A 12,162-nucleotide genomic window follows, 5' to 3' on the forward strand; every position below is an offset into this window, starting at 1 on the left:
AGTAGCAATCAAATGTTGTTTTCAGGACTTAGAAATTTTGCTAAGTCAAACGGTTGTTTACAGTTTCAAGTGACCCACTTTAGAGCTTTGTAATTTGAAAATCAGCTCAAATTAGACCAAGATCATTCAAGCAAAGTTGTATAACTTTTATAGCTCTACAATTCTTAATAATGATGTTTTTGCTAAATCACCACGGATTAGAAGTACCAAATGCTTGAACTTGCGCTATCCGTCGGCATGATGGCCGGTTTGAACTGGGCGCTGCGTGTGACGTCCTGGCTGACCAATGCAGGTCATGCGCACCACATGGTGGCCGTATGCCGGTGCCAACCCACACTGCCATGCCACAAAGGTGAGCACTCAGCCACCCACGCCCTCTCACCCTCACTTTCACTCTTGTCCTCTCCATCTCGCTTGAGCGCGGCTCCAGAGTAGAGCAAAGCGTAGCACCGCCGCCGCCGCATCATCGTCGGCCAAGCGCGCTGCCACCGCCGCACCATCACCCACTCAACCTCACATGTAGCTCCACCATGATCTACTCCACCTCCCCGAGCAACTAGTGCCACTAGACACACGCAGGTGAGGCCACATTGTGTGTCATCATCGCTGCCATGGCCATGGTGCGCTGCCGAGCTCCAAGCTCGCCCGTGGCCAGCCATCTCCACTACTCCCCCTACCTTCCTCTCATTTGGTCCATCTTCGTCATAGGTCCTAGAAGCTAGAGCCATCGCTCGCTTAACCGCTACTACCGTGTCAATGCAGGAATGCGCGTCCGCTATGGCTGCGAGCATAAGCTCGCCGCGGCCGTCCCTAACCAGTCCCGGTTATCCCCCTCTAATGCACGTTTCAATGCTGCCATGAACCCCAACAACTTATCCCATGATGGAGACCCATCATTGACCACCATTTCATCCGAACAGTGACCTCACCGTCACCGCGCTTGTGCCGCCGTGGCACCATGCATGCGGTCATGCCCCTCCGACGCCGCTACTAACCCTAATTCATGCCCGCTAGGTTTGCTAGGTCACTATGAAGCCATAGCCAAGCTTGTCGTAGCCCATCGTGGCTGTAGTTGCCTAGTGCACCACCGAGCACCTCTGCCGTGCTGCCATTGTCGCTGGCGAGGTAGCTCTGGTGATCCGCCGGGCCAACCGAGCGTACCAGTAAATGCGCGAGAGAATGGGGAACGCGACGCTAGTGACCTCACGACTGGTGAGCTCGCCATCGACAAGCTATGGCTAGTCAACCGCCATGCCCTACTCTGTCTCGCTGACGCATGGGCCCGTTGACCCGTGGGGCCCAGCTGTCGGTCAGGGTTTTCAATCTTTTCTTTATTTATTTTTCTAGATTTTATTGCAAACTTCAAAAATTCATAACTGGAGCTAGGAATGGGCAAATTGAGTGAACCAAATTTTGTTGGATTCATCATGAAGTGTACTATTTGATAAAAATATGAAACCTACTGCTTGGAGTATTTTTCTCAAGGAATTCAATCAAGTTAGATAAGTGCTTTTAAATTAGTTTCTATCTTGTAAAATGCATAACTTGAGCTAGAGAAATTCTAAAAATGTGATTCCAATTTTGTTGGTCTTGTGTTGATATGATCTAGCTAGGAAAAATATTAATCCTTTAGTAGGCATACTTGAAATATGGTCTTACTATTTAACCTAGAATAATTGCTAGTTTCTGGTGAAATTAATTGGGGTAGATATACAAAAATTATGATCATTCAAATTTTTACACAGTGTTCTTGTGCTAAAAGGAAAGTAGGAAAAATATGAAATATGTTGTTTGACACTTTTCACTATGCTAAACTATTTTTGCTAAAATAAGCCTATGCAACCTATCATTTGTGTAGAGGTGACTATACATATCCAAATTAAATGAAATTTGTACAGTAGACTATTGGGGTCATGTGTAGGCTACTTTAATTTTCTTAGAATTTATTGAGCACTAGAAATATTTTCCCTTTAAATCATCTTATTATATAAGGAAATTAAAAAATGCATGTAAATAAGTTATTGGGCTTAACCATGATGTTTTATATAGTGCACGTAATGCATATGGTCTGTTGGTATTAGTAGTTATGCTCAAAATTAATTAGTTATAGGCAGCTAGTTAATTATTGCTCTATAATTCAACTAGACATAAGACTTTGCATCAAATTGTTTGGTGAATGTTCCAGCGACCAATATTTCCTAAGCGCTTCTCTTCATCAATCATTTGGCGCTTGTATTTTTATTCTCGCAGGACCGTCCTGTGCGTGTATTTTCTGTGCACTTACTTTTTTTTTGCTCCGCTTCTTCACTAGTCTTCATGCCACTTCTTTTCTTGCATAACTTGTGTAATACATATTTAACACATGTTAGTACTAGATTTGTGTTATCATCTAATTCAAGAAAAAAAGATATAATCATAAGCACATGATCCTTATGATTTCTCAACATCAATTCTCATGAAGTGGGAAGTCCGAGATGCAGCCTGGGGAGTTGATACTGCTCACCGAATCGCCAATAGGTTAATCGACAAGCACAATGAAGAGCACCCTAATGCAATCATCGCAACACTACCACGCCGACCATCAATTTTCATCATTGCTAGGTCGATGGTTGCAGTTTTTTATAGCTTGTTTTATCCTCATGAAGTTTTGCTTAGGCTAGTCTCGGTGGGTGTTTTATGTGAGTTTCATCTACATTTAGTAGTTTGCCACATAGGCATTTTTTGTGACATGTCAATGTTTTTAAAAAGAGAGAGAAGCGAGTTTCATTTAGGCCCCATTTGGAGGGGCTCCGGCGGCTCTCGCTTCGGCTATTGTAGCACCGAGGAGCCGTCAGAGCCTCCAAAACGTAGCTCCTCCGGCTTCGTTGGTTTTGCAGTGGAGATTGGAAGGAGCCGGAGCCCTGGTGGGAGCACCTACAGTCATCAACAGTGTTTAACAGGACCAAGGTAAGAACCGGAGCACCTTGAGCCACACCAAACACTACCTTAGGTGAAACTCACTTGCCATGGTGACCAACTCGCTATGAGTGGTGAAATTAAATATCTATAAAACCATATAATGAAATTTTTATTAAAAGCGAGTGTTTCATCTATATTTTATTTGATTGTATGTGACACGATAGTGTTCGAAACAATACCATAAAACTTTTCACCAAGACTGGTCTAAGAGTGAGCATGTTTCATTTTATTCTATATCACATGACAGTAAATAATAAGACTGGCCTTAGACCCGGTTGAGTAAGTTCAACATATAATATAAAAAAATTGATTTTTTTGCAGAATAAAAAATATTTTTTGATTTTTTTAGTGGAATATTTTTTTTATTTTTTTAGTGGAATAAAAATGTTTTTTGGTGGTAAATAAATTTGAGCCGAGGAATAAAAACCCACATTAGCTTATCATGGGCCGTGGGGTTAGGCCCGCAAACTATCGGGCGCATTGGAAGGCCCGCAACTGCGGCTGCGCCTGCGCGCGTGTGAACACACGTAGGAGGACGGACCTATCCCTTTTCTTTCTCCGAGACGAGAGAAGTCTTCTCTATCTCAGCGCCGACGCTTCCCAATTCCTTCCAATCGACTCCTCGCCGTCCTCGCGTAATCCCCAGCAGCTCTCCTCGCCCCTCCCTCCCTCCCAAAACCCTACGGCCCCCGCCCGGACCAAGCTCCGGGGACGAATGGACGGAGGAGCCGCCTTCCCGGGCACGCCGCCGGTCCCGCGCTCGCCGGAGGACGTCTTCCGGGACTACCGCGCGCGCCAGGCCGGCCTGATCAGGGCGCTCACCACCGGTAATGCCCGCATCTCCTTCGCTTGTGCGTTCCTCTCTCTCTCCCCCTCCGTCTCCGAGTTCTGTGCTGACTGGTTTGCCGCTGTCGCTGCAGATGTGGAGAAGTTCTACGTGATGTGCGACCCAGGTGAGCCTGCCTGCTCCCCCGATCCGGCTGGGACTCCTAGGGTTTTGGTTTTGGGGGTGCGGATTCAGATGTCACCACACGGATTTCGAGCGTGTTTGCTTTGCAGTTACGGATACCTCTCTCCAAAAATCCGATCTGGGGGGAGCGGTTAGTCCGCTGATTTTTCGAGTTTTTTTTTTCACTTATTAATTTATGACGTCCCTCCGCCCATTCATTGGTTCTGGTGCGCCCTAGGAGGCTATTTGGCCGCGGCGGAATTGCTGCTCCGATCTTGCTGGTGACAGCCGCTGAGCTTTGCTTTCGGTTTCGCGACGTTCTAGTTACTCCTCCTTGTGCTGTTCATCTCGGGGTGGGAAAGCGGAAAGGCGGACGGGGGAGGGAATCCTTATCTTCTGAGCTGGTCGACTGCACGGCCGGCCAGTCATCACCAATAGTCGTGCGGCGCAACCGTACAAGGGGCATTTTCGGGATGATTCGTCAGTGAGTCACTGATGATGTCTGGTAGTGGGGAGTGTCAGGATAGCATTTCTTTGTCCTAGTCGAAGTCAACATTGGTTTCGTTTCTGGACACCAAAATTACTTACTCGGTTTTGGCAATGAGAGTTTTGCAAACACTTTTCTCTTGATTCAACTCCTTATTTCCCACTTTGTCAATGCCCACCTAAATCGATGGTGCAGAAGTTGGCAAACAAATGCATGTACCCTGGTCGCTTATAATTGTGGATAGGATCAGAGAGCTTTGTCTGGATACATAGCTAGAATCTGATTTATTTTGGGACGGAAGGAGTATGTTGGTTATTAATGTCACATTTATGATTTTGTTTCCCACATATGCGGGGGTTCAAAATCTGTATCTGTACCACATTAAATTGCCAACATTATTAGATGCTTAGCACAGGAAGTTGGTACCAAGAGGTGTCACTGGAAATGCAAGATTAGTTGCTCAGTACTGATCAAAAGTAGTGGGTGGGAAAGGCAAGCAATGTGCATGGGCAATAGTCTTTTTATTGGTTGTTGATATGGAACTGATTTATTCATGTCTAGTGTTACAAAGGGCATGGTGCCACTTTTTCATGCTTTTGGTAAAAAAGACTGCCCTTTTGTGTTCCCTTTCCTTTTTTCATGGAATGTTCACTATATATATTCTTTTAAGAACTCGTAAGAGAGATGGAATGCTTAATAATTTCATATGGTCAATTTAATCTCTCCTATTCATCCTGTGTTTATTGTGTTTACAGAGTTTCAGCTTTATGTCTCTTGATTCATTTTCTTTTAGAGTGAGCTATTTTAGGTTTAGAGCCTGAAACAACCGCAAATACCTTATTTGAGATATTATTTTCTTTTCTTTTGTGCAGAGAAGGAGAACCTATGTTTATATGGACTTCCCAATGAGACATGGGAAGTGAACTTGCCTGCTGAGGAGGTCCCTCCTGAACTCCCAGAGCCAGCTCTGGGAATTAACTTTGCTCGTGATGGGATGAATGAAAAAGATTGGCTATCACTTGTTGCAGTGCATAGTGATTCTTGGCTAATGTCTGTTGCATTTTATTTTGGAGCAAGGTTTGGATTCGACAAGGAATCCAGGTATTCCATTTGTTCCATTCTAAGATACGATTTTTCTGTTTGACTGTTATATAAACAAGGTTCGAAAAAACGTAATTAAACTACGCTTAATCGCGATTAAGCGCTAAATGTTGGCCCAGCGTTGTGTTTAGGGCCTGTGCGGCCAATTAAGCACTAGGCGCGTCTTGTTGCTGCGCCTATGCGTGACAGCGCGAGGCACCGTCTAAGCGGCGCGGAAGCGTCGAAAAGCGGCCCTGGGCGGCGCTAGCGCGCGGGCGGAAGTGCGCAAGCGGGTGGGGTTTCACGTGCGGGCGGGCAAGAAAGCACCTCGGGTGCGCGCGCGAGCAGGAAGAAAGAGCCACGGGCGGAAAAAGAGCTCGCAGGGGGAGAGCAAAAACAGAGCAAGCACACAGCAGCCGTCCAGTCGTCCGCACCGTGTCCGCACGCTATTGGCCGAGTTTCTTATTTTTTTCCCTATTGGCCGAGTTTCTTATTTTTTTCATTTTCAAAACCAAAATGCAAGCACTATGTTATTCTTATCAAAATCCAAAGTGCGCCCCAACTTGCTTGGGACTGAAAGATGATGATGTTGTTGTTGTTTCGATTGAGAAACAAGTTGAAAGAGATGGGTATAGTGATAAGAGAACGAAGATGGAAAACGGTATTTCATAACCCCCTTCCTCCCAAACTGATATTGTTTTTCCAATGATATGACTGGGGAATATGCCCCAACATTTGGGTGGGAGATTACTAGTGGCACATCTTTTTCATGGAACAGTTGCACATTCCATCTGCTGCTAATGTTGTTGAGTAGTCAACTTACAACTACAGAACCCTTATTCCAGTCGATGTCAGATAGTGGCAGCTGTCAGCTATTTTGGGTGTAGTGTCGCTTTTGAGGTCTTACCTTTTTTTTTCTGTTGGTGAAGCTTAGAATATGTACATTTCATGTGTCCAGTTACTTCTGTCTGTGTTATCTCTATACTAGTTTTGTGCTACATTCTTCAGCTTCTGGGTGCTACTGGGCCTATCTTGTTATTGATTAAGTAAAGTATGTGTCAGCTGGAGCATTGAATGCATGATTGAAGATCAGATGTTTTGTAAACAAACCAGTTTGCATATTCATCATTAGGAATAGTAGCATTGGCTGCTACGTTGTTGTGGATTAAATCTATTAGACACAATAGTGGTTTAAATAATGCTGGTTATTTTCTCATGTTTCACCCTTGTTCCGTAAAAAGTTTAGGGCCAATTAGTTGGCATCAAGTTTGCCTAAGCCTTTAAGAATGATCTTAAAATACTATACTTGAGTGTTTTGGTGTGTTTGACAGTAACTTGCCGTATTCCATTGTTACTTAGCACTGTCTTACCTTTTGGGTCATATTTTATATATGTTTAATGTGAAATCCATTTGGACAAACATAAAGTCTCAACGAAGTACGTCGGGCTCATTAAGGACATGTACAACAATGTTGTGACTAGTGTTCGAACAAGTGATGGAGACACAGATGACTTCCCGATTAGGATAGGACTACATCAAGTGTCAGCTTTGAGCCCTTATCTGTTTGCCTTAGTGATGGATGAGGTCACAAGGGACATACAAGGGGACATCCCTTGGTGTATGCTTTTCGCAGACGATATAGTTCTAGTTGATGAAAGTCGGACAGGAGTGAATCAGAAACTGGAGTGATGACGGGAGATTTTGGAGTCCAAAGGTTTTAGACTCAGTAAAACTAAAACTGAGTATATGATATGTGACTTCGGCACTACTACTCGGGAGGAGGAAGATATTAGCTTGGAAGGTCAAGTAGTGCCTAGAAAGGATACCTTTCGATATTTATGATCAATGCTACAGAGAGACGGGGATATTGATGAAGATGTTAGCCATAGAATCAAAGCAGGGTGGATGAAGTGGCGCCAAGTATCTGGTGTCCTATGTGACAAAAGGGCACCACAGAAGCTAAAAGGCAAGTTTTATAGGACGGCGATTAGACCTGCTATGTTGTATGGTGCAGAATGTTGGCCTACAAAAAGACGACATGTTCAACAGATAAGTGTCGCGGAAATGCGTATGTTGCGTTGGATTTGCGGTCATACAAGAAGGGATCGAGTTCGGAATGATGATATACGTGATAGATTAGGGGTAGCATCAATTAAAGAAAAGCTTGTCCAACACCGGTTGAGATGGTTTGGACATGTCCAACGAATACCTCTAGAGACACCGGTGCGTAGTGGAATCTTAAGCCAGGATAGTAACATGAAGAGAGGCAGAGGAAGACCGAAGTGGACTTGGGTAGAGGTAATAAAAGGAGACTTGAAAGGATGGAATATACCCAAAGACTTAGCCTTAGATAGAAGTGCTTGGAAAACAGTTATTCACGTGCCTGAACCTTGATTGCTGCTGCTGGGTTTTAACTCTAGCCTACCCCCAACTTGTTTGGGACTTAAAGGCTTTGTTGTTGTTGTTGTTGTTGTTGTTGTTTAATGTGAAATCCATGTTCTTGATGTCTCCTGAATTCCATATTATAGATTATTAGATTTTGATCAGAGCCATGTGGGACTAAATTTTCTTTGTATAATTAAATCTGTCTGATTGAGTCACCTTCTGGTGGTTGACTTGCAGGAAACGTCTCTTCACCATGATCAATAACCTTCCCAGCATATATGAAGTTGTCACAGGAACTGCCAAGAAAGAGCCCAAAGAAAAAACTCCTAAAAGCAACAATAAGACTAACAAATCTGGCTCAAAGGTATATAGTTTTTTTTATCACTTAGCTATATCGTTTGACATGACAACCAGCCGCCTAACTCCATGATTCTCCTTTGATGGCTGACGCGGAACATTTGATGAATACACAGCCCTCACGCCTGGCGGAACCCAACTCAAGGGTCCCAAAGATGCCACCTCCCAAGGACGAGGAGGAGAGTGAAGGGGAGGAAGGGGAACCACAGGAAGACCATGAGACTGCGCTGTGCGGCGCATGTGGCCTAGGTTATGACGACTTCTGGATCTGCTGCGATTTATGCGAGACATGGTTCCACGGCAAGTGTGTCAAGATCACCCCTGCTAAAGCAGAGCACATCAAGCAGTATAAGTGCCCCTCCTGCACAGGAAGCAAGAGGGCCAAGGCTTGATTCTATGAGAGATCTGAATTGCCGACGATGCTCCAAGAACTAAGGAGCCTTTGACGAGAGTTGTAAGCTGAATCTTCCGTGTAGGGCAGCCAATAGATTTGAACACTTTGTTTGGATACGGTTGGCATTGGTGCTTGAGATGACTCTAAATCTAGTGTCAGTAACTACGAGTACTGACCAACTGTAAACTGTTGTAGTTTGTGTGTTGCTCAAGCATCTATGTTCTGTAGTCTACTGAGTTGTGTGGTTTAGATTTTAACTGTCCCATTTGTGATGAAGCAGTCGTTTTAAAGTTAGATCCCAATCATTTCTTGACTACATCAGCTTTTGTGTAATCGTGCTTACGCAGAATCTAGCAGTAAAGGTCAGGTCCCGATAGTTTAGGGATTCGAAAATGCTGGTTAGATATGTGGTTGTAATGGCTCTGTTTCTTTGTGTGCTCTCCTAGCTGGGTGGGTGACACTTCCCTTCCCTTTCTTTTGTTTCTAGGAGTCTACGGGGCTTTCTAATGTTAAAATTTACTAGATACTATTATGAAATCATGCACCCTTTTCGCTTGAGCTTATTCAGAACTACTTTTTAGTCATGGAACAATGTTGAAAGCATCTAGGTCCCTAGTTGGATTTCAGTGATTAATGACAATACGAGATTACTGTGACTAACGTATGTTTTATAGATGCAATTAAGTTAGGTCATGGTAATGACAATGTTTTGGTTTTCAAAGGATGGACGACAAGTTTAAGGATAGACTAGTTCTAAGTGTCATTTGGTGTTGAAGAGACACTTAGAGTAGTTTAGGACTTTGTTTTTTCTTTGGCCGTACTACTAAGGAGGTATGGACTAGTAGTTTGACCTAGGTGAGTCTAGTGGGTTAGGTATAGTGTATACTTATCAAATCTAGCACTAGGCAGCTCCAAAGTAACCCTTAGATCAATTGAAGCAAACTTCATTCATATATGATTACGAGTTTGAAGTGAATGGAGGGTCAAATGTTGAACGGACGCTGGTTCTGATATGATCGGACGCTGGCGCAGAGTCGGGTCAGTTCATTTGATCAAGGAGAAGTCGTCTGGTTACGACCGGACGCTGGGTGCCAGAGTCCGATCAACTCCAATAAGGTTCTAGAGAGGGAGAATCCTGATCAGACGCGTCCGGTCAGTGCTAACCGGACGCTGGTCAGGTTCCGGCTACTGACCGGACGCTGAGCAGCAAAGTGACTGAACACTGGGTGCCAGAGTTCGGTCAACATCAGTAAGATTCCAGAGAGAAGTTTTTGTGACCGGTCGCAGGTCAGAGTCCGGTCACAACTTAACGACTCAGTGGCCGGGAGAACTGACTGGAGCCGGTTCATTTTGAATGAGGGGATATAAATACTTCCTCTATTCACTCAAGGGAGTAGTCTTGCCCATTTCAACAGCTGAGAAACACCCTTGAGAGTGCAAGGAGAGCAAGAGCCTAGTGAGGTGAATGAGATTTGAGAATCCAAGATTAAGGCCTCATTAGCAAAAAGAGAGTAGTGCATCAACCCTTCTCATTAGGCTTGTTGTGGTCAAGTGAGAGTTCTTTCTTGTTACTCTTGGTGATCGCCATCACCTAGACAGCTGGGTGGTGATTGGGAGTTTGGTGATCATCCGGTGGAGCTTGTGGATGACCCAACTCAAGTTGTGAGCTGTTGTGGGGGATTCACCACGACGGAGTGTCGAAGAATCAACCCGTAGAGAGCACTTGATCCTTGCGCGGATCAAGGGGAGCTACACCCTTGCGCGGGTGCTCCAACGAGGGCTAGTGGGGAGTGCGCGACTCTCCGATACCTCGGCAAAACATCGCCGCGTTCCTTCTCCTCTCTTGTAACAACCCGGGTTTTGGAGAAGCCAAAAATACGAACTTTTTAAAAAAAATTTCCTGCAATGTGTGAAGCATGTAAACGTTAGGTCAAACACGAGTCAAACCCACTAACAAAACGTTGCATGCATATAGAATTGTTTGTAGAGATTTGTCGGAGCTCTTTTGTTGCCTCGTGTTTGAGTCTTGGTTTCATTTTGGAGAAGCACAATCTATAGCAACTCCCTTAGATTCCTCGCGGGATTATTCTGACTCTCCCGTGATCCTCTCATTCTATTAAAACCTGGACCAACGAGACCAAGCCCTGACGTTTCCCTTCTGGAACCTTCCTAGAATGCTCACCTGCCCGTGCCTCCAAATGATCGCCATGTCGTACCGGCTGTTGCATCAACGCCGCGAACACCGGCGCACTCCTCACGAACCCTAGCGTCAATTTTTGGTAAATCATCTCTCCTAAATCCTTGGCTAGTGGGCTGCACAAGCGTGCATGCTCCTGCGCCTATTTGGCTAACAACGTGGAGCACGTATAGAAGCTGCATGCTCCTGTAGTCGTGCGCCTGTGGCTTGTACAGGAACCACGTAATTAGGAAGCCATCTGGAATGCACTACACAAGCCACCGTGCAATGTATACATGTATATATGATCATGTACACATACGTATACTAATGCCCAACCGCAAGTGTGCAGCCCAGTCCACCGACGTGGCCCAGCCCAAGGCAGCACGCTGCTGAGCCGCCTGTCCTCAAGCGCTCGCACACGTAAAGCTGCCACCGTCGTTGCATGCCTCTGTACATCCCTGGGACCCGATCGACAGCCGTGAGAGCCAAGAACAGCCGCTCGCTCCACGCATACGAAGTCGCTGCGCTCTGCATGTGCATCACCCAGCGGGAACCACATGTCAGCTGCAGAATAATGGGAATCCGAAGACCTCCGTCGTCGTCTTCCCCAACCGCCCGAGACTGCTTTTCTGCTTTTTCGCTGGCGTCCAGAGCGAGCAGGAAGCAAGCACCGCGTGCTCCTTACACGAGAATAGCTGACGTCGCCGCTAGTAGCCCCACCAGCCAGCCGCACGGACCAAACTTGCGTACGCTCAACGCGAAGGAGCCACGGACGCTGTTAGCTTTCCCGACGCCCGGCCGTTTCCTTCGTCCTCTCCGTACCGAGACGCTCCACTGCTTTCCGTCAACAGCAGCCAACGCCGATGGATGCCCACCTGCTCCCAGCATCGGATGCATGCCACGTCGCGCGCCCGTCACATCAATGGCATGGACGCCGGGGCCTTGCCCTGGAACCCTAGCCGTCCGCGCCCATAAGTAGCCGAGCCGCCACCATCTTCTTCTTCCTCCAAGCCGCCGCCATCTCGTCCTCGCTGCCCTCCAGTCTGGGCGTAGCGTCTGGAGCCGCCCCTCGCTGGCCGCAGACACGATCCATCGCCCCAAGCCAAGCTCCTTCACCGCCCGCGACGTGAGCACGTCGTGACGCCGCACCGTCCCGAGCCTCTGTACCAGCGCCATGGCACCACGACGACGCCCACACATGCGGCATCGGCACCCTCTGCCTCTGCCCGCACTGCCCGAGGAGCTGGAGTCCGCAGCACCGCACCACGCCGGAGCCGCATGGACGTCGTCAAGCACGCCGCCACCGCGAGCACCTCCCACCCTGCGACACTGTCCTCCACGCCGTCGTCCTCGCCGGAGCATACTGCGACGC

At 46.5% G+C, this 12,162-nt stretch overlaps 1 protein-coding gene across 1 annotated transcript; it reads left to right on the forward strand.

Moving 5' to 3' along the window:
• Positions 1–3,539: 3,539 nt before the first annotated feature.
• Positions 3,540–8,924, forward strand: LOC136504476 (PHD finger protein ALFIN-LIKE 8-like). The gene is made up of 5 exons (XM_066499412.1): positions 3,540–3,785; positions 3,879–3,911; positions 5,267–5,495; positions 8,098–8,224; positions 8,334–8,924. Exons 1-5 carry the CDS (start codon positions 3,674–3,676, stop codon positions 8,607–8,609), a joined length of 777 nt encoding a protein of 258 aa, XP_066355509.1. The 5' UTR covers positions 3,540–3,673; the 3' UTR covers positions 8,610–8,924.
• Positions 8,925–12,162: the final 3,238 nt, after the last annotated feature.

This window comes from Miscanthus floridulus, chromosome 14, assembly GCF_019320115.1.
Source record: "Miscanthus floridulus cultivar M001 chromosome 14, ASM1932011v1, whole genome shotgun sequence".
Taxonomy (NCBI): domain Eukaryota; kingdom Viridiplantae; phylum Streptophyta; class Magnoliopsida; order Poales; family Poaceae; genus Miscanthus; species Miscanthus floridulus.

What these genes read in the sequence shown, in the direction of transcription:
- LOC136504476 (XM_066499412.1), top strand. Translation starts at nt 3,674, where the DNA reads ATGGACGGAGGAGCCGCCTTCCCGGGCACGCCGCCGGTCCCGCGCTCG. An exon ending in GATCAGGGCGCTCACCACCG is followed by an intron (nt 3,786 to 3,878) that starts GTAATGCCCGCA and finishes CTGTCGCTGCAG; the next exon opens with ATGTGGAGAAGTTCTACGTG. An exon ending in CTAACAAATCTGGCTCAAAG is followed by an intron (nt 8,225 to 8,333) that starts GTATATAGTTTT and finishes ATGAATACACAG; the next exon opens with CCCTCACGCCTGGCGGAACC.